This window comes from Adiantum capillus-veneris, chromosome 2 (assembly GCF_014529385.1).
Source record: "Adiantum capillus-veneris isolate H3 chromosome 2, ASM1452938v2, whole genome shotgun sequence".
NCBI lineage: Eukaryota > Viridiplantae > Streptophyta > Polypodiopsida > Polypodiales > Pteridaceae > Adiantum > Adiantum capillus-veneris.
Genome location: NC_140932.1, coordinates 174,288,434 through 174,311,855, shown reverse-complemented (window position 1 = coordinate 174,311,855; position 23,422 = coordinate 174,288,434). Strand labels below are relative to the sequence as shown.

The following is a 23,422-nucleotide window of genomic DNA, read 5'->3' as shown; positions in this document are numbered from 1 at the left end:
ACAAATGCATACACCACTTAGGGAGAACTGTTCAAATTACAAAGGATTCTAGCTTTGATCAAGAGAATGACATGGACCACCTTTCTAGGGAGAGTGAGTGTGACTGGTCAAACGTACGCATGGATCAGATGCGTTTATGACCTCGAGGCAGAAACCCTAACCCTAAAACCCGTCACATACTGGCTTGTAACATCAAAGCAATCGTCTTTGATTGCAAGATCTAAGAAAATATGCAAACCTTCAATATTTACCAAGCAGGAATGTGCGTTGATCCAATGCTTTCAATAGTCATACAGAAAATAAGCTAGTAACAGACACCTCGATTGCGTCCGAAAATCTTCACGTGGCCAATTTAAACACACATACTCCCAAAAAATGAAAAGTATATCATGGGTGTACACCATCTCAATGCATATAAAATGACATCAGTATTCATCCATTGAGCATCCATTGGTGGATAGTTCTTGAACTTCACCAAAAATCTTCGTGTTGTTTGTCCTCGAGTGGTGCGGTCTTTATGAGCCAATATCTGTTCCGGGATTAAAATCTCTTCAAGTTCCTCTACCTCTACTTGAGCATCGTCTGCAAGCTAAGTCGGTAAATCTCCTTCAAATGGTTTAAGAAGGCTTATATGGGGGGCATTCTGGATTTTCCAATGAGAAGGTAAGTCGAGGAAGGCAACATCATTAATGCACTCGATGACCTAGAATGGGCCATAATATCTTTAACTAAGCTTGGGGTACAACCTTTCTTTGCCTTTTTTTTTCCTTAGTCTTGCCTTTTGAAATCGAAGTAAGACCCATCACCAACTTTGATATCGAGTTGCTTCCTGTGTTTGTCAGCAGCACGCTTTTGCTTGTCCTGAGACCTTTGTAAAGCTTCTTCCACTTTTGTGTATGCAAGATCCACGTCCTGTACAAATTTGTCACCCCCGAAAATATTATCCGTTGTATGGTAAATCTTTACAAGTTCCCTCAATGATCTCGAAGGGTGAAGTTCCCGTTGAAGAGTATGTGGTATTGTTGTAAGCAAATTCCATGAGTGATAAGTATTCCTCCCATAATTCTTATGGTCCAAGTGGAATGATGACGAGAACTTCAATGTAGTGTTAATGTTATCAAAGAGAGATCTCCAAAAAAGACTTGTCATCCGTGCATCTCGATCATTGACTATTGATTGAGGCATCCCATGCAATCGAATAGAGTTTCCATTCTATCTGCTTTGATGGTTTTCCTCACGGGAAAGAAATGACCTTGCTTGTTGAAGCAGTCAATTATAGTTCAAAGTCCATTGCAACCAGATGATGTAGTTGGCAAATTGAAGATGAAGTCCATGGCAATGCTTTTCCAAGCTCGAGTAGGGATAGGAAGGGGATGTAACAACCCGGAAGCTTTCTAACGGTTGTACTTCTCTTTTTGACAAGTGAGGCATTCAGAGACAGACATCTTTGCGGAGAGTAGGCCAATAGAAAAATGTGTCAATGTCGAGGGTTGTTGGATGAATACCGCGATGTCCTGCTGTCAGGTGCAGCCAAAGTATTTAAGGATTTAGCTCGGATCTAGTAATCCGCACAAACACAAGGTTATTTTACTTCACTTGAAAAAGAGAAGCTGAACTGAATGAAGAGAGACGCACAGAGAGAGAGAGAGAGAGAGAGAGAGAGACGCCACCGCATATCGGGTCCCAACCACCCTCAAAGACCCCCTTGCTCTGTTGCCATTACTTGCACAAAATGCTGATACAATGATGCTAAATGCTAAGATGTTGAGATGCTAATGGGTACTTGATGCAAATGCTTGGTATTGTGAGATACTAAAGAGTATTACGTGTACTTGGTGCTTGGTACTACGGGTTCTTGGTACTTGGTACTGTGGGGTATTTTGGGTATTGAGAGTGCTTCAACCCTTGCATTATCTGGTTCATCTTCTTGTCAAGAGCTCTGTCCAGCTCTTTTTGCGAGTACAGTTTCCGCTTTTCTGCACTCAGCTTGTCTCTCAACTTTCTTCCCAACCTGAGAGGAGAATCAATGGCCTCTTGCCTAAATCTTCACGATTCAGAAGTTCCTATGTTCTTTTGGGTTCAGTTTCTCTTGTCCTCTTGGCCATTTCATTCCAGTTGGGCAAGCCACATCATCACTTTGTGACATTCCCTCCTCTTGAAAGAATTGTAATCCGCCTCAATTACGCCTGCAAAATAGCCAAAGGACAGAAACTTTCTTCGGTAGACACTGACTCTATGTACCCGTGCACCAGACCACCAATCCTCTTGCTAAATGGACTATCTTCTTATTTTCTAAGTAATTTCTTTTTATTGAAATTAGGATATTTAAATGTGTGCACTTGAAACGTAAAGGTCAAGAACTGTAGATCTACTAGAATTGATAAAATGGGCAACTCTGATGTGTCATATGATGGGTTGGTGGCCCTTCACGATGCTTAATGTCACCCAACATATGACACATCAGAGTTGTCCGTTCCTGATGGCTTTCATTAGTTCCTGTAGATCTAGAGTTCCTTACTTTAACAATTCAAGTGCTCTACACATTTAAATATCCTAATTACATTGTATAGAAATTAGTTAGAAAATAAGAAAATAGTCCATTTAGCAATAGATTACTTGTGTTAAGGAGGCTTTGCAGGACAACATCAGAGAAAGAGAGCAGCAAACAGGCATTGCCCACAACTTGCAGTTGAGGGAAGGTCATTGAGTGCTTAGAATTGAGAACGCACGCCTAAGAAAGAAGAGTAAAGTATCGAGACTTTTGAAAAGATCAACGATGTGTCCTTTCCACTAAGGTTGCCATATATTTGGAAGATTCCCAATGCATTTTATGTGAGTCTAATCATTAATGAGACCTTTCAAGGGTGAAGTGCCAAAGGACAGGGAGCCAAAGGAGCAACCAAAGAAAGAAGAAACCAAGAAAATTCTTATTCCTCCACTCTAGCACACAAGGAAAGGAAAGTAAATGGAAAGCTTGTCCACAAATATTTGGTCAAGTTTAGAAACTATCCAGGTCTTGATACAAAGTGGATGGAGAAGGAGAACCTTGCAAATACTCCTCAGATACTAGAGCCATACCTTCAGTCTTTTGGTCTAGCTCCGACTATTCCAAAAGTGCACGTCGAGTCAGTGGGTTGAATGCATAGTTACCCGGAGCGGGAAATTGGAACGAGGAATGCGGAACAGCAACATGCATGAAATGCCATTCCCTGTTTCGGATACTCACGTCTGAAACACGGAACGGGGACCAGGAACGAGAAATTAAGAAGGAAATGGGGAATGGAGACCTGAAAATGGCCATTCCCTGTAACTATGGTTGAATGTGATGCGATGCACATTGTAGTGGTAGGAGCCATAAACCCAAGGAGAAGCAAAGTGGCAGCTCCACCAAAGAGAGACAAGGCAAGGAAACCACCAAGAATTAGTTTGTAGTGGAATATGATATATCGAGTAGGTATCCAAATGCCAAAGGTTAATCACGTCAAGAGGGACATGTCCAAAAGAAGTGACAAGCATGCCAAGAGTAAGCACAATCCATCATACTGAATACCAATCATCAAGCAAGACAAGGCAATCCCAAGTAGAGCCATAGCAATTGGCGCAAAGACGAAGCAAGAATCACGGGTCACTCTACATTAGTGTCTTCTACTTTCTTGATTTTCAGCAAACAAAGCTTGAGCAACCCCTCCCCAAAAAAGGAAAGATACCCTTGGCAGATAGTACACTCAATAGTCTCCCTTTTCTCCTTCAGCAATACCACAATAGGTACGAAGAGGTGCTTTGCAGCAACAATGACATCCTGCTATCATCTATGGTACCAACTTCAAGAGTTGACAAAAGTGCAAGGGAAAATCACATCTATCAAACAGGAATAGATCAAGAAAGAGGAAAAAACTAGTAAGACTTCAGACACAAATACAAGAGGAAGATAGGATAAAAGAAAAGGCAATTCTACACCACGAGGAAAAGTTCAAGCTTTACAAGTAAACTCTTAACACATTTAGCACAAACACACTGTAAAACTTGTTCGTTTAGTCATCACCAAAAAGAATCGGACCGAGAGCTAACAAAATAAAAGTAGAGTGAGAGGACTCCCCCTTAAATGAGACTGAGGAGGCTTGACCGATCACCAACAAAATAAAACACTAGATACAGAAATACTCTAAAAATGTTGGATTAAGGTTGTCCCTTTCTTGCTATGGGAGAGAAGATGGCTCTCACAAAACAGATAAGACCATTCAAGGGGAATCAGCCTGGAGAGAAGATGCATTGAGCCCATTTCAACTCAAGAATAGCCAGCAGGAATACCCAAACTTCAAAGTCGTAGAAGTGAGGAAGGAGGGAAAGAGAACAGTCAATCTAGAAGGGAAAGAGATGTTCATACCACATTCCCCAAGAAATGAATGCATACCCCAAATTTGTGTGCCGCATCTAGCTCTCTCATGTAATAGATTATTATCACTATAATCATAGCTCTTATTAGTCATAAGAGCCATCCAAAGCCATGTTCATTTTCTTCTTTTCCCCCCCGTAAGCCTTTATGGCATGATAACTCTAGAGGAATGTAACCAAAGGATGTACTTGATTGATCCTATAGGTTACCTTTGGCCTCTACATGTTGTTCATAGAACTTTCATTCTTTCCTCCGCCCCCCCTCCCCCCCACAAAAAATAGAACACGCACATTTAAGGCCGTATATTCTTGCCAGTTTTTGTGTTGCTTCTTGCAACTCTTTAACCAACCCCTGACCAAATGAGATGTACCAACTTTACTAATTTATGATGAATAAAATCGCATGAAAGTTAAGAAGCCAAATTCAGCTTACCTACATCCTCAGATGCACTAGACATGCCTTGTACCTCGCTGGTCCCGTCCTCTGCCTTGGCTGTTAGAGAGATGGGCTTGGCTGTTTCATTTGTTTTGTCATCAAACATTTCATGTCCTGTCCTCTTTGTGTGTAGATCACATTCCTAGCATTCACAAAGAATGTACTCTCTCTCTCTCTCTCTCTCTCTCTCTCTCTCTGGAAGGGAGAGAGGGGGGGGGGGGAGCAGTGTACCTTTGCACAACATAAAACGGGTCCAAGGTCATAATACAAGAGATATAGTCCCTACAGTGTTCATATGATAAGGTTCACAGGCAAGAGGTGTAAAGCAGCATCTTTCTTTGTTCAGAATACTGCAAGTGGTGATCATCACTATTTTCACAAAAAAATGTAGCTAAACAGATGGTTTCAAAATCTTCGTGTAAGCTACAAATCCTCAACCTCATGGATTTTGACTCGCCACGATAGCTCTGAGCATGATGTGTAAATGTCATTATGCATGCGCACAGAATATATCCCCACTCACCACAATGATCCCAAGAGTCTGGTGCAGGTTTGAGAGCTACTTATGCATATGGATATCCAAAGCAAAAGTGCAAGAGTCAAATCACATGCAGTACTTGTAGTACCGAAGCATAAACCACATGTTTCATACAGGACAGGACGCTATGCGTGCGTAGGAAACACTCATAAAAGATACGCACCGTCTTAGTTCGGCAGGGCTTTCCACAAGTCCTGCAAACAAGGTTGAGAACCTAAAGTGAAAAAAACAGAAGGTTAGGACGAGCGGATGTGGTGGACGAGACCCTGGCAGAGGACAGGAATAACGAATACCGGCTCGATGGACTCGGCGAAGTCAGTGTGGCCCGTGAGCTCGGCATGTTCTTGCGCGTCTTCCACGCTACGCAGCTGTGCTTGGCAAATGCCACAGGTCATCGACAAAGCAGCAGCCATATCCGGCGCTGGATCTCCACGTTTTACTCAGCGCTGGATCTCAAGCAAGCCCACTGTCGAGAAATTATCAAAATACCCTGATATTTAATTTGATGAAATTCCCAAAATACCCTTGTATCAATTCTGGATGGATTGAAATTTAATTTTCTCTTCTACCATAGTTTAGTCAAGGGGAAATTATCGAGATACCCCTGAAATTTAATATGAGGAAACTCCCAAAATACCCTACTATCAATTCTGAATGGACTGGAGTTCACCTAATGAGATATACCTAATGTGAAACACCTAATGAGAAATACCCTACTATCGATTCTGAATGGACTGGAGTTCGCCTAATGAGAAACACCTAAAAATTTAGAGTTTTAGTTTTGAGTGCTTTAAAAAACCACTGTATGTTATGATTGGGTTCCAAATAGTGTTCCAAATCTGCCTACTGTCCCACTTCGCCTTTGACGTGAGAATTCGAGATAAAGACTAATAGAGAATTAGGAAGATGAGGTTGAGAGAGAGAGGATGATAGAGTTTGAGAGAGAGAGAGAGAGAGAGAGAGAGAGAGAGAGAGAGAGAGAGAGGAGATTAAGAAAGATACTAAAATAGCACATCATTGTTTAGTACACTTTTGTGTAAACCATGTAAATTTTGAAAATAGGTTTGTTTTTCATTAAAAGAAAAATAAGTGCATCACTAATAACAGATTTTCATAACACAACACTCGTAGTGGTGCCATTTCAAGAGGATCAAGATATTGAGATGAAGCTCGAAAGACTTCTCTTAAATCTATATTTTGACCCCAATTCAAGTAAATCTTGTAATGAGGAATCAAATCAAGCTCTTGTTTCAAGAGCATGAGCCTAACATTGACAAAGGAATGTGAATCAAACAACTGGATGTAAAGCGTGTTCAACTCTTCATCAATACAACTTCCCCCATCTACTGTAATTTTCTTTGACGACTTTCTAAGCCCATGGTCATCCCCACTCAGTAAGAGCAAACAAAAGTTTCAAGAATAAGAGTCTTTACAATTGGAAAAATGTTGACAATTTCATGAGCTACTTCTTTGCCTACTGGAAAAAAAACAATGTTAGTATTTAAAACTTAAAATTGTGAAAGACAGACATACATACAGAGAGAGAGAGAGAGAGAGAGAGAGAGAGAGAGAGAGAGAGGAAGACAATTTTCATGGAGGCCACTTGCACAATGCATGCACATAAATACTCAAAGAGGAGAAATCTTATAAGCACAATGTATGTACTACAACTTAATCTTATAGAGCTCTCATCAATTTGATTTTGCTCAATATTTGTGACACTTTATAGAGAAAATTACTCAAGTACCCACATTTTCCATACCATACCAATACGTATACACTCATGTTTAATTTTAAAATAGATGTGCATCTTTGTATGTATTGGGGTCAACACATCATAACCCATGTTAACCTAACATAAAGCAAGGTTCACAACACTTTTCACAACCGAAAATCTATCTCTCTCTCTCTCTCTCTCTCTCTCTCTCTCTCTCTTATGTGCATAAAACCAACTTCAATGGCCAACAGTTATAACAAATATTTGCTTGATAAGCAAGTAAAGAAATGGACGGTTATACCAATTCAAAGACAATGAGTACATTTGATCATCTAGAAAAGTATAGCCTACAGCACACTCTACTTGAGGCTCTTGAGACCCAGCGCCCAATGCATCTAACACTCCCACCAAGCTTTTGAGGAGTGTCACCCTTAAAATAGATTTTATTTATCCATTGATTAACAACATAGGGACCATATGAAAATCGACAATTTATAGGATAATGCATACTTAACTCTCGTATAATGACTTGTGTGGCAACTATGTTTAGCTCTATATGATAGAGGAAACCCAAAGGCCGAGCAAGCATACCAGAGCGACCAAAAAAATCGAGCGAGTTATGTTCAATTTACCTAGGATATCCAAGAAACATGCAAGAAAGCTACATAGTGTTCTCCCGTCAAAAGCAATTAAAGTTTGGAATTTCCTAACTGAAATGTATTACCTCGTGTAATACATATGCTTGCTTGGAATGTAGGTAATATTTCTTTAACAGTCCTCAACGTATGTGCAACACAGAGTATAGGGAAAAGTATAACATACCCTTATGAATGGATTCCCCCTATAGTTGTGTAGGAAACATGCATTTCGTTGCACACCACAATGATTTCTTTCAATGCGCTACCATGTTTCTAGAAAAGGTTGATTTTCTCTTGAAATTATTTGCTAATGAGGCTCCACCTCATAGCTTCCCATCCATGAGTTAGGCATACATTTGAAATTTTATTATTTCCTATACAATTACACCTAGCTTTTCATTAAAACAATAAAAATCGTCTTTTTCTCTTTGAACTACATAAGGCCTTAGTAAAGGGTGTTGGGGTTAAGGCCTATGTGCCTTGACCGGTCGCCCAGGTCATGGGCGCCCGACCACTGTTACCCTATACCTATAGTGAGTATATTGTATAGGGGGAGCTGCCACTTCACAGTCTCCCCACCCATATCTGTGTTGTGTGTCTCCTTCTCTCTCTCTCACTCTCCGTCTGTGGTGCTCCCCGATCCCCTTCAATTGGTATCAGAGCTTATGCATGTATATTGAGTGTAGTTTGATACGCATTGATTGCTCATTGTATTGAGCTTGCAGGACAATGGTTATTTTGTGTTGATAGCCATTGTGCGTCGAAACTCTGGCGAAATTTTCCCAGGAGTTTTATGCGTATCATTTATGCAATCTAGGTAGAGATTGCAGGTTGCACTCAGCATTTGCGTGCGGTGTTCTCTGCAGGTGGGAGATTTGTGTTGGGGGGCGTTGCTGAGATTTGTGCGTGTGTATGCATCGATACCTCACAGTGTGGGCTTGGTGATTAGCTCACAGATTGCAGTGTGATACTAGAGCATGCGAGGCTTGTATTGACATTGCGGGAGCTCTATTTTGGAGTGTGTCTCACAGGTTTTACATTGTGTTTCTGGCCATATTGGTAGACAGTTTTCAGGTGTTGTTGGTGAGGTGGTTTTGCTTTCTAGTTTGCTACATTGTGCTCATGGCAGAGACAGGTGATCGATCAGATTGTGACCTCTCACAGATGCGCATGTTTGATGGGTCAAACTTTGCGGCATGGAGAGAGTGTATGCTTGATGCATTGACACAGCGAGGGTTGCATCGACCATTGAGTGGTGATGCAGGTAGACCTTCAAACATGTCTGACGATCAGTGGCAGGAGCTAGAGGAGATGGCACTATCTACGCTCTCTTTGCACCTTGTGGAATCTGTATATGCTCTTGTTATGTATGAGGCTACTTCGAGAGCACTTTGGCGCAGATTACATGATATGTATGATAGATCTGAGTCATCAAGGACTCGTGTGAGACATGTACATTCACGAGCACGCCGACAGGTGACATGTTGGTATTGTGGTCATTCTGGACACGTTAGACGGCGTTGTTTTCGTCGTATGCGACATCGTAGGAGACATGGCAGTCTCAGAGATGTATGTAGTGATTCCATGGACTCAGTTGCTTTAACAGTTGAGGCACATGTAGTGTCGGAGTATACTAGTGACGGGGATGTCACTTTTACCTCGAGCTATGCACGAGATGCTATACATGTGGATAGTGCACTCCCTTCGCAGTGGTTGCTAGACGCGGATGCTATGTTTCATGTCACGCCCGCATCGTGCATGGTTTTGTAGCTATTCTAGCGGGATGCTTGGCAGTGTACATTTGACCGATGGATCGGTGCATGCGATAGCAGGTGCAGGAGATGTGAGACTGTCATTACCGAGTGGTGCATCTTACTTGTTACGACATGTGCGCTATGTACCAGATTTGACAGTGAGTTTGATCTCAATTGGTCAGCTTAGAGATTGTGGATGTCAGATTTCGCTACGAAAGCGAGATTTTGTGATGCATTTGGGTTCGCTAGTGATTGCGAGAGGTGCCATGAGTGGTACAGGTTACCTATTGCATGTGGATCACGCGAGAGACGGTGCTATCTCTGTGATCATGCAGCCAGGTAGAGAGCGAGAGAGCAGGCGAGTCTCTTTTGCTTGTGGGTTGCAGGATGCTTTGCATGGAGTGCAGAGCAGTGACCTTGTTGTGCAGGTTGCGTCTACGGATGCACAGGTAAAGCGGGATAGCTCTAGTGAGTCACAGCAGGATGAGTCATCAGAGGTGATGACAGAGATGACTCACATGGATGCTGAGATGTCGGCTATTGTGGAGTCATTTCTTAATATGCTTATGCCAGAGCTTGATGCAGATTCACGACAGATGGATACTCTTGGTACACATGTGATATGTGGTGGGCATGAGGAGTCACTCCAGAGCTCGGAGTCAGAGTGCCATGGTCTCTATGATAGGGGACAGGATTGCCATGAGTTGAGTTATGAGTTGGAGGTGGTAGAGGTTGCCAGGGTTGCATCAACGTTCGGTGTCCTCATGTACGAGATGCTGATCTCGAGGCCCGACATAGCAGCTGCAGTGGGAGCATTTGCAGCAGGGTTGATTAGTTGTTCGATGACTGATCTCGGCATAGAGCATAGGGGAGGTTTGCAGGTATTGGACCGATACTTGCAGGAGTGCATGAGCTCTTGTAGAATCTTTGCAGAGCTTGGAGCTAGCTCTGTGTGGCTTCCGCACCGGGATGTTTGTCTATCAGTAGAGCCGGATGCACTAGCTCATCGAGAGTCAGTGGGCATAGGTTGAGAGAATATCTCACCTTCTATTAGTTGTACACTAGTAGATCTTGCTTAAAGGCACATTGGCCTTTAAGTGGGAGGTTGTTGGGGTTAAGGCCTATGTGCCTTGACCGGTCGCCCACGTCATGGGCGCCCGCTCACTGTTACCCTATACTTATAGTGAGTATACTGTATAGGGGGAGCTGCCACTTCACAATCTCCCCACCCATATCTGTGTTGTGTGTCTCCTTCTCTCTCTCTCACTCTCCGTCTGTGGTGCTCCCCGATCCCCTTCAAAGGGTTGCATTTTGGGTGCAATTGTGGACCATTTGATAAAGTTTGCTAATTAGTGTCACATGGAAATAAGCTTTCTCTTTGTTTAAAGAGGGGTATTAAGTATTTATTGGGTGTCACACAAATTCTTTTTCACCTTTCTTTTCCTCAATTTGTTACCATGCTTCCAAGTATTTTTTTAGTAATTTTTTTTCATGCTTTTGGAATATATTGTAATCTAAATAGTTCATTGTTGTACTTGTTTTCAAAAAATATAATATGATAACAAATGCTTTGCAATATTAACGTCACTTTGTTGTTTTCTCTCTCTCAAAGAAGCTTCTTATTTTATTAAATTCCTCTCAATAGCCTTATGCAATCCATAATGAACTTTCACCTTGTTTTCGCCACAAATAATCATTCAGTGTAATGTTTGTAGGCTTGATATGGCTACGAACTTGTTGGCATTGCCTCCTTTGCAAGGAGTGGTAAAGGCAATCTTCGACTTGAACCTTGGAGCATGTTTGAACTTTTTTTTAACGATGAGGATTAGACATGGTAGCTATTATGGATCTTCATATAATCTCAGGGAAATCTAAGGTGAGAGCAATTCTTCACACTTATATCTCAACAAAATCAACATATGCAAGCTTGCAAGTGAAAAGTTGAAAGAGAGAGCTGTTATAATATTGAATCTCTCTATGTGTGTGTGTGTGTGTGTGTGTGTATCTCGTGATGATCTTGTCAAATGTTATAGTGGCTAAGGTTTAATAGCCAAGGGAAGAGAAGGAAACAAATAGCTAGAAGCATCTAGAGCCACCTTAGGCCTGAGGCATTCCAAGGAATGCCACAATCCAAAACTAGTATGTCTTTTTTTCCTAAGAAAGAAGCCGCTTTAAAGTGAATGCAAACACTTTTGGGAAAAACCTAAATACTCTCGCCCATGGCAACATCTTTCACAATGCCACAAGCATTCAAAGTGCATGTTGTAGAGGTGATTGCTTATGGAGAGGGGTCCTTTTGCTTTGCATCTTGTGAAAATAGTCTAGAGCTTCGGCCCACTCCAAGAGATCACGTTCCAGGCATGGAGCTTATCAGGAGTTGTTCTAGCTTTGGTGGGGATGCCACACTTGGTTATACATATTGCCCAAAGTAACGTCTTGCACAATGTGAGAGGCCTTCAAGGTGCATCATAGGTGATTGCATCTAGAGAAAGGCCCTTTTCGCTTAGCATCTAATGAAAAAAAAGGCAAGATGCTAAAGGCTTACAAGGTACATGCATATGTGTATGCATCTCGAGAGGGCCCCTTTTTGCTTCAAATCTAGTGCAAATGGTCCACAATTTTTGCCATGAGCATATCGTGCAATCAACCAACTTGAAGAAACGACATCCTAGGCAAGGATCAAATATGATCTAGAACTTTTTGAGGTTCCGTGAGGGCACCACATTTGGCATACATATTAACCAAAGTGTTTCAAAGCACGACATATTTCTCCAACTGCCTCCACTAACAAGTAACCACATCGTTGCCCAAGATAACGTTTCATCAAAGCACGGTATATTCCTCCAATAGGCGCCACTAACAAGAAACCTCATCATTGCCCAAGTAACATTTGACAAACTGCCTCAAGCCTACAAGGTGCATGCATAGGTGATTTTATTTGGAGAGGGACCGCATTTGCTTGGCATCTAGAGAAAACAATCTAGAGCTTCCTTGCCATGGCCATGTCGGGCATATCCTACTCGTAACACACTCCAAGAGACCACATCCCAAGCATGAGCTCATTCCAAACTTTTGAGCTTTTTGGAGGGCGCCACATTTGACATTCATTTTGAGCCAAGCACGACATGTTTCCCTAATAGCTTTGATTAGCAACATCAAATTTCTCTTGCCCAAGGTAATGCCTTGCAAAACGCCACAACTTCAACTCATTTCTTCTCTTTACAACTCCTCCTTGGTGCATAGGTGCGCAAACAACTATGTATCGAGTCAGTGGGTCGTGTGGGTGCATCTTAAGCAGATCTTCCCTTTACTACTCCCTACCAAGGCAAGGTAGTTCCCCATCATTTTCTCTATACACCCGCTTGCTAGCACGTAGGTGTTATTTGGGTGCAGTAGGGATGAGAGATTAGGTCTAACAATAGCAACTCGTTTGGTAAGGGCACTAGAGTTTCTCATATGCATGACATCCTAGAATTGTAGGAGGTTTTGAGAAGCTACCACTCGCCTATGAGCAAGTGTTACTACATGGTTCAATGTGGTTGCACTCTAAATGGTGATGAGAAACACGAGCTTCTTACTAGGTGTCAAACAATTGGTTTTAGAGCACCTTCCCATAGATGCCCTTTGGATGCCTTGTGCGAGGATTTCCTTCCAAATTGGATGGCCCTCAAATTGCAAGCATCAGCCCCATAGACTCCAATGGAACCGGTTGCCAATGGTAGACGGGGATAGTCTCTTAGTTGCTTCTCTCTCTCTCTCTCTCTCTCTCTCTCTCTCTCTCTCTCTCTCTCTCTCACACACACACACACACACACACACACACACACACACACACAAACACACACACACACACACACACACAACCCACGCACGCTTGCAAACACAGTACACACATGTGCACGTATGCACACACAAACAAGACAAAATGGTCGTAGTTGGTGGCCAATTCAAGGTAGGTACGCACATTCTACCTTTTTAGAGAATTTTTACAACACACAAACACATATCTAACCAAGCAGTTAACCTATTGACATCATAAATTGTGGCTTGCCTTGTTGGAAGATGCTTGTTGCATGAAGCCTTGCTATGCTCCACTTACAACCAATCATTGGCAAACGGTCAGTTGGGAAGTGTTTTGTATATAAAATCCAATGTTGGTTGAGGCTTGTTGACCTTTGTTGGAGGTTTATGAAAAATAAGTAAACACGCCTTTAATTTAAGCTTGAGTCAAGGTTGATCAACTGTATCAATCACATAAAATGCACACATATATTATTTATGCCCCTAGTGATATAAAATTTTCCTTTGTTAAGAATGGTCTAGTTAAGCAAGACATATAGCTAAGAGTAACTAGATGCAAAAGAACCTTGCCTTCGAGTGCATTTTCAATGGGCAACCATAAATTTTTGCCTTGCATCTCAAACACAATTCCTTTATCACATACACTACCATTAGCACTAACCTATTGATTAGACTAGGCTTTGGTACCTTGCTTATCACACTAAGAATCTCAACTACTTATCAGGGCATTGAAGTTAACACATGCTCATGCATTTAAATGTTGAAAAGATTGTATATAAGGACCATATAAGCACTACTACATGAATGAAGTCCAATGGTAATTTATGGTGCAATGTTTTAAGATGGAAGCTCATTCGCAAACTCCTCTTTTGTGCAGTGCCCTATGGTACGAGAATATATTGCTCATACACTATGCTTAATAACCTGTAGAGAATGACCATTGCGACAATCCTTTTTCTTTTCTTTTTTGGCAAAACCTCCACGAACAGGTGGAGGTTTGAAAAAACAGATTAAGAAGATAAAAAATAATCACATTCAAACTCTGGTATGCTCGAGCCAGAGTGTCTACAAAAGCCGCACACCCATCGAGTCCTAGACCTTACAGAAACATCTAAATACAAGCCAATACCCTAACAATAAACAAGAGACCACGTTGACAAGGAATCCACCTTGCAAGGTGTAACAAAAGGACACAAACCCTTCCCCGATTGCCACAGAAAGAGTTCCCATCTGCCACATGCAAGCCTTATCACCGATGAAGATAACCAAAAACAAGTCAAAATTGGGTGGGGCCCGACATCCCCATCACCGGCCCATACGGGCCACAACAATACAAAAAGTATATCAGCCCTTACAAATCCAGTTATCCATGCATCATCAAGAGAGTTGCCCACACTCATGAGTATTCCACAATAAGTCAAACCCCAACATCATGAGAAAGTCAATCCTACTGCAAAAGTGCCAGAAGCCGACAAAGCCTGTACATACCAAACCATAGCCAGAGTCAAAGAAAGCCGCACGAATCCGTTTAGTGAGATCTTGCATTTGGGGGTAGCCTAGCGCACTAGCTCAAAGGTCTGTCGAGCTACATTAGTTCCCTAACTAGGATGGCATTGCCCGCTCCCCACCACACATCGGTATAGCAAACCCACGAAAGGGTTCTGTCCGAAGGCATGACTCTGCACCACTACTAGCGATGCAAACATGTTTCTCGCAGAAGAGCGAGCGGGCCCCTAGGCACCAAAGTTAAAAAAAGCTAGGTTGGGAGAGCCGTCATTGGAGCATCGGGCCTGCTCGGCAAGGGCCTTCCCTCCTCGAGGCACCCCTTCAATAGAAGCCTCTCCTTGCTTCACCCCCATCCCCAACTCCATCCCTATTCGAACCCTAAGATAGCCTTTAATCTATCATAAAGTAAGGACAATCATAACATCATACTCTTTAGCAATGTTTTATGCACATTCTCGAGTTGGGGTATGGAGCGAGCTTTTGGAGTGAGATTCAGAGATAGATTTTTTCTAGAAGTTGAACCTGATGGTAAACTCCCTCAAAAAGATCGCCTTAAAAATCTCACCCCAGAATCTTGAGATGACAATTTTATTTCTAAAAAGCTCGCTCCACACAATACTTTTGTAAATCTCTTCAAAGGTGCTCTCCTCAGAATCTTGACCCTCGAGCTGTGTGCACCCGTTACACCAATCCAAAAAAATATAGTAGCTGTTTGCACGAGTCTAGGAAGTCGAGCCACACATCCCTACCTCCATCCCCCTTTTCACTCTCTTCTCAAAAAAAAAAAACTCTCTCTCTCTCTCTCTCTCTCTCTCTCTCTCTCTCTCTCTCTCTCTCTCTCTCTCTCTCTCTCTCTCTCTCTCTCTCTCTCTTTGTATTTCTCTCTATCTCTCTATCGTCAAAATTTCTCCCTCTCTCCCTTTGTAATTCTCTCTCTATCGTTCTCTCTCCCTCTCTTTGAATTTTCCTCCACCTTTTTCTTTGTCTGAATTTCTTCTCTTTCTTCCCCACCCTCTCTTTCTCACAATTTGCAAAAAGCTCATAAGAAGACAAGAAATCCAAATAATTACAAGAGTAGACAACCTAACAAAAACATATTTCCATTACATCACAATTAAAAAGCGGCCGTTTACATCGGGTTACAAAAGGTTCACATTTTGCAAAATGGTGGGCTCAGGTGGACATTCCTACTCTAAGGCAGTGCCTCTTTCCATGCTTCTGCATCTCTCTAAGGCAAAGGGCTCGCAGTTCCAAACTGGAACACAATTTTGTAGCAAATTCCTCGTCGTCCTCAAATATTGTAACCATTCAACCTATCTGGATCCCCAACAATGCCAATGCCCCAAAGTCTCCTCCATGCTGGACCACAATGCCATGCTCGCTTGTGTACTGTGCAAGCAATTGCCAAACAAAGCCATGCACGCATTCCATCGGTGAAGGAAGCTCTTTCCTCATTACAAAGATTAACAATGAGCGCACAATCTTGGTTTGTTTCTTGCAGATTAGTGTCTTGCAGACCAGTATGTTTGTGTGGTCCTCATGCCATCCAACAACACCCAAGATGTCAAGAACCATGGCATAATTATTAGCTTGACAGACAACCATAAACATGGTCGTTGCATACGCAAGTCGACCAAATTGGCATACTTCCATTTTGTTCCACTCTGGTACTTCAGATTATGAAAGTCAAGCACAAGAGTATTGGCTGGTAAAAATAAAATTGATACATTCATCGTCATAGACTCAACGATCGACCCATCACGAAACGGACAAAGGCATTTCTCTACCATGTGTGGCTTGACAATGCTCGGCAAGGCATCCTTCATTTCCTCCTCTATCTTATTAGAAATAAAATGGACTGCCATTAATATCTGCAATAATCTCCAACACCACATTTTGTCAGCAAATTAAGCCCGACCTTATTCTATACAACACATAAAAGCCACTTTTTAGGAGACACCTGTTGGATGATGAGTAGGTAACTATTAACAAGTATGACACATCCAATATTTTTGTTTTAAGACTTGTAGCAAAGTCAAGTATTTTCATTGCACACATTCCAAACCTTTTCCTGAACAACATAAAAAAAAAAGCAATTACACAATGAAAACAACTTCTTTATGAATGTTTACACAACGTACTTTTTTTCCTTGGTGCGAATAGGTCGTTGCAAGCTTATAGCCTCTCTAGAATGCTCCACCCGTGAAACAAAAATTTAATTGATGGCAATGCTAACTTCTATAATCAAATTGAATATCCAATTTTTAATTGTAATCACTAATCGCATACCTGAGACGTAGTAGAAAATCTCTTCTCTTTGAGACACCTGCACACTAGACTCTGTAGTTGTTGGCCTCGCAGGGGTATGTTGTGGTACACAATGTGTTGCTTCATGAGCTTGATCCTCCCTATCTTTCATTGCATCATTGTGTGCCTTTCCTTCATTTGGATGGAAGTACCCCTCACGATGTGTCCTAGAAAGTGTATTGTGCACCATACTATTATCAAGACAAACATGCATGAGAAATTCATGGTTGAAACAACTAGTTCACAGGTTCAAGGCAAGTTTGTACAAAGTTTATATTGCAAGTAGCTTGATGTGTGTGAGTGCACGAATGCAGTGCATGTGCGGAGAGTGAGAAGGGGAGAGAGAGAGAGAGTGCACAGGACATGGGGTGGAGCTCCCAAATCTCATTGTATGAGCACACAATGTGAGAATGAGTGAGAGCTCCTCATTCTTTGTATGTATAAAGAATAAGGAGATAAATGTGTGGGTGGTCACGGACACTGGCCGGCAGACACAAGCAAAGCACAGTGAGGCACACCGGCTTTACCTAACATTCTCCCACTAAAGGTTGTGTGTCAGTAAGTGGTGAGAAGACTAGCCTACAATTAGTATATACAAGAGGTGAGAGAAGACGGCTCTCAACCTATGCCCACTGGCTCACTCTGTAACAGCTCTAGTGTATATGCAACATGCATACCACTAGGGCTAGAGCTACGATGACACTCATGATGCAGGTATCGAGTGACAACCTGCATGGCTCCACAATGCACAATGCCACTATCAGTCATCTCACAACTGACAACTCCCACTGCAAATGCACCAACCGCATAAGCAAGATCAAGTCTCGAGACCAAAAGGTCAGACATAAGAGACCCGAAAGCCGACAAAACATGCACTATGTGTGCCAACCTATCCCTGTCAGCAACCTCAATGCCATATGTATCCTCATCAGGAACCACCTGATTATGCAGCACCATGTCAACATCGGCTGGCAAAGACATATCGCTGAGAATGACTGCAAAATAAAAAAGTCAGCACCACTGCAATCACACATAGCTGTCTGAAGGACATTGGCACCCTCAAACGTATCAAATGCATCATAGAACAATGCATCGGTCTCTGACTCAACTGATGTCACCTCAACTGATGGATTGACCAAGCCGTGCATCCCCAGAGATGCCACTATTTGTGTGAACGTCACCACAAGACAAATGCCAACCTGCTCTCTATGCAGCCATCCACAAAAGAGACAGGCCTCGTCTCTTGCTCCAAACATGGCTGCAAATAGACAAAGACTACACCGCCTCGTGTGTCAGAAATATGCAAAGGGTATACCAGACCACTCCTAGCACCTCTGGCTATCACCAATGATCCCCTATGCATCTTAAATGATCGCTCTCCAAGCAGTACACAATGTCCATTACTCTGCAAAATACGCACTGAAATGAGACTCTGGTTGAGTCCTGGTACATAACATACATCTCGTAGCGTAAGCAATGCACCACTAGGTAAAGACATGCATACATCTCCAGCACCCTCTATGTCATACCATCATCAAACTGCACACAACCAAGTCTCCCACTAAAGAAAGAGCAAAACAAATCATGACGTGGCGTCAAGTGAAAGACTGCATGCTCGTCTAGTAGAAAATGCATAGACAATGTGCTATCCCAATACACAAAGTAGTCTGTAGGCAAGCTAGACTCAAAAGTGACATGCCCGTCACATGCATACTCTCTAGCATCTCTCCTCATAGTAGCACCATGCATCTGTCTCTTCCACTGCCTTATATGCCTCAAGCAGCGATTCCTAATATGCCCATTGTGGCCGCAGTGCCAACATGTCAGTCGCGATTGTGAGCGAGAACCGCCTCTACTAACCTGAAGGGTCTCCATCCATGCCAAAACTATGGCAAACAAAGTGGGAGGCAACTCGACCACTACACAATGCTCAAACGCATGATCAATTGCATCAAAATTGATGGTCACATATACATAAAACAACTCCACAATCTGTAAACTCTGCAAGCATAAAGTGGGACAAACTGCTCAACTGAGTGTAAAGAGCATAACCATATATGCAAGTAGAGAGCAGACTAGCTGAAAATGCGTCCCACAAGAGAAACTGCCTGCAAAAATCTGCAAAAACCTGTGAAACCTGTGACTAGCATGTATTGTAGCCACACAAGCATACACAAATCCTCACTCCTACAAGAGTGGGTACAAGAACACCAAACCGTGTCCAAATTGACAAAACCTGTCGAAAGTGAGAGTAAACACTCAATCACTGTCAAAGTGGGAATATATCGACCATTGTACAAGATGGCATAACAATACAAACTTTTATGACGAGAAGACGTGGAAAAAAAAAAAGAATTTCCTTTGCAAAATGAGTCAAAACTCAACGCAAACAGCAAGCCAAAAAACTGTAGATAACTGCCAGAGTGGGAGTCAACTCGACCACTAAACCATCCGAGAGCAAACTGCTAATACGCATAAACCATGGTGAGAAATCTTGGAAAAAATCCAGTAGTTTCCCTTGGAAATTGAACAAAAACTCAAAAAAAACCTCACAAAAAATGCATGACAATAGACAATGTCTCAGTAGCAAAATCCACAAATGGGCTACATGCAATACCAAAAGCCTTGCAAACTGGCTCACTCCTGACCGAGTAGCTCTATGGAAGTGTACCTGTCCAAAAACATTGCAAACCTGTAAACCTGCTACCTGCGAGCTATGGCTAGCTCAAATTGTATCCACATAATGCATACATAGTATGAAACTGCACAAAACCGTGCTAAAAGAAACTCTCTGAAATGCCCCACACAGTCAAACAATGCGCATGAAACCGCATCCGGATGTGTAACGATCCGAAAGTCACATCCCAAAGCATCACTTGCATACACAAAAACAAGGTGAATTCTCTCTCAAATAGCACCACACTCTGCCATACATAGCCAAAGATGCAAACCGCATCATTCTCTACACTGTAGGAATCAAACTGCAAAACCTCGATATGTCGAGATTGTTGACAGGCTACTGCAAAAAATTCAGCACTCAAAATTTCAAAATTATAATATAACCAGCACGTCCAAAACATGCCAAAACCTCAGGGTAGACTCTTGGATCACATGTATCCGAGTCCGAGTGTGAGAGATATGTCAAAAACTTCCATTTTTGGCCTAAAAACGCATCATAAACTTGTTTTTGTTGCACATGCTATAATTCAAAGAAAGTTTTTAAAAAATGGATATCACCATCACATCCGGAATGTGCCAAAACCCCAACCTTGACTCTTGGATCATATCCACCCGTCTCCATATGACAGAGATATGCAAAAAACACTGTTTCGGGAGCCAAAAACAGCAAAAACGAGCTTCAACACTTCTTGTTCCTGCTCTTTTTCTGCAAAATTCAGCAATGGCTTTCTACAGAAGCTCTACACAAGCTGAATATACATGCCTAAACTGAGATCTGACACTGTCGAGCCGTATCCACCTCGATCAAGCTCAAGCCGCCATAGCCGAGCTCCGTCGCTTACGTCTTGCCGGGAAGCCGTCGCGTGTTGCCAAAGCTGTGGTACCAATTGTGAGTGCGTGAATGCGGTGCATGTGTGGAGAGAGAGAGAGAGAGAGAGAGAGAGAGAGAGAGAGAGAGAGAGAGAGAGAGAGAGAGAGAGAGAGAGAGTGCACAGGATGTGTGGTGGAGCTCCCAAATCTCATTATATGAGCACAGTGTGAGAAAGTACAAGAAACTATGAAAGCACTTGAACAAACCATAAACCACACCCTCCAAAGAAGACACCCAATCAATGCTTTCTAGTGAAGCTACTTTAACTCGTCACCTCAAAAATGGTCTAATTCTCTAGCTTGCTTAATAGCCTTTACTACTTCTAATCTTCTCATTATGATAACTCCTTGTATAGACTTGATGCCATATCTTGTTTTGCATGGAGCCTTGCCAAAAGGCCTTTATGCTTCCCCGAGCCCTTACCACTATTGCTGCCCCCAGCCCCCCTGCTCCTCGGCGGCGGCCCCTCCTCTCTCCATTGTCTCCCTTAAATGGCCTAAGATCTTGGATAGAATGGGATGTACATCAAAACACATCATCATAAAGCGTTAGTTGTGAATCCTCACACCTTTCCTTACTGATGTCTCTTTGCCTTCGTTTAATCTCCAAACCATACCTCTTGAAAATCAAGTTGTAAATACCTAAATTCCTTTGACAGGCTCTTTATCCTTGCTCAAGTATTACCCAACTCTAGCTACCTTCCTTATAGAATTGGCTAGCCTTTCAAACTTTGACGTTAACCTTCTTATACAAACTATTGCATAAATGAACATGCTTTCTTACCCTCCATTCTTATATTTGGACTTAGTACTTGGCCCTCATTCTTTGCCCCACCTCAAACCGGCCTCTCAGAGCCCTATGAAAAATAACCACCTGCAAGCTTCTTTTTCTAACCCTTTCCTCTTCTTACAAAAGTTTGGAAACATGCTTAATGACCACTATAAGTGGGTAGAGGTCACATCTAGCCTCGAAGATCTCATTTTCAAACTTTGATGTTCAAACATTGAATTTTGAAAGGCGATTCTAAAAGTCTCTTCATCATTTACCAATGAAAGCAACACTCAGTACGTGGCCTCCTTACATAGATATTCAAAATCTACCTACCCCTTGAAAGAAACCCTCAGTACCGTTTACTCCTTACATAGATGTTTGAGCTCTACCTAACCTACTTCACTCCAAACCACCAATACATCTCTATATAAACCCAAAATGTAGATTGTATTTCTTTGCCCTGATGAGACCTTGACATGGTCGAAACGCGTTGGCACTTAGCATAATACAATCTACTCTATTCAAATTTCCGTATTAGTTTTCCTCCACACTTACTGTTCCTTGAGTTCTTTTGAAACTTTCGCACGTCTGGAGTTTATGTTTTACATTTTCCACGACCGTACATGGAGCATTTGGATTCAAAGGACCACATGGCCCATGCACATTATAGAGGCTCACTACACCAAATAATTCCAAAAATACAATTTTATCAAGAAGCTCTGCATAAATCAATATATCATAGTGAAATGCAATTACAAGCTTATACTCAAATGCAAGTATCAATAATATGTGAGCATGAGAAAAGCCTCTCCTCTGAAACTCTATTACTAAGACATGTTCAATAACCTCCCTAAATACAAAGCGTTTAGTAAGTAAATGCATCATATCTTTAAACTTTTGATAAAATACACATGTGGTCACATCATGATGATCAACTTGTTTAGGTAGTAAAGCATCATCTATTTTCTTCCAATGTGGATTGCATGTAAATGTAATGAATAAATCAAGTTTTACCCTTACTGCGTACTATTGCCATTGAATCTTGGTATAATTGGCAGATATATCTCGAACCTCTAGCAAAAGAAGAGGAAAATATAATTGTACAACCAACATTTCAACTCCATTTTGACCTTCGATTCTATCTAAGCCATCTCTAGCCTCAACCATGTCTACCAAACCTTGATACACTTCAACAAAAAGCATTCTTTAATTGTTTCTCATCCATAGTAATCATGACTCCTTCATTGTACTATAAGCATCACTCTTGAAGTAGCTTGCCCCCTCAAAGAAGACACTCCACAATATCATCTCTTATTTGTAAGTTAGAGTTATAGTATTGCTTTTGACTATCTTACCATTTGTAATCTCTAAAGAAGGAAACCACCCATCTTCTCTAGTTATAAACAATAGACCATATAGAAAATATATATAAGCTCGATACATAAACACAATGTCACGATGCCCAATATTTTGCTCATCTCTTTCTCCATGCATGTTAACCCTCACGGCTCACGGACACCCCATCACCTACGACGGACGTGTATTATGTATTTGGTAGAGTCAGGTACCGGGCTTGTCGGACCAATAGGAAAAGGGTAAGAGTGATCGCCGATGAGAGGCGCACTCTAACTGGGACATTCAAGGGATTAGTTGGCTAAGCATGGGCGCCCAAGTGTGAATGGGGTGAGCTCATATAAAAGCCAACTAAACCTAAAATTCACTCATTCTCTCATTTGTGCAATAGAAGAGTGCTCTTGCTCCATCTCCATCTCCATCTCCATCTTCTTCTTCTTCACCTCCTTGTGTGCGTGTATGTGTGCGTGTGTGTGTGTGTGTGTGTGTGTGTGTGTGTGTGTGTGAGAGAGAGAGAGAGAGAGAGAGAGAGAGAGAGAGAGAGAGAGAGAGAGAGAGTGCGATCGAGCATTGCAGCGGCACGACGGCGGTGAAGCGGTTGAGCGCGACGTAGCGGCGTCTCCTTCTTCTTCGCGGTGAGGAATCCTCCACGACAGGAG

The 23,422-nt window shown here is 42.1% G+C and overlaps 1 protein-coding gene across 1 annotated transcript in view; it reads right to left on the bottom strand.

Annotated features, from left to right (window-relative positions):
* LOC147464092 (ubiquitin-associated (UBA)/TS-N domain-containing protein) overlaps nucleotides 1–5,847 on the bottom strand; it is a 70,477-nt gene extending 64,630 nt beyond the window's left edge. Inside the window, exons 1-3 of the mRNA XM_086492780.1 lie at nucleotides 5,660–5,847; nucleotides 5,530–5,580; nucleotides 4,826–4,970 (exon numbers count right to left, since the gene is read on the bottom strand). Coding sequence (XP_086348906.1) covers nucleotides 4,826–4,970; nucleotides 5,530–5,580; nucleotides 5,660–5,779 — 316 coding nt within the window. The 5' untranslated portion in view covers nucleotides 5,780–5,847. The remainder of the gene's footprint in view (nucleotides 1–4,825; nucleotides 4,971–5,529; nucleotides 5,581–5,659) is intronic.
* Nucleotides 5,848–23,422: the final 17,575 nt, after the last annotated feature.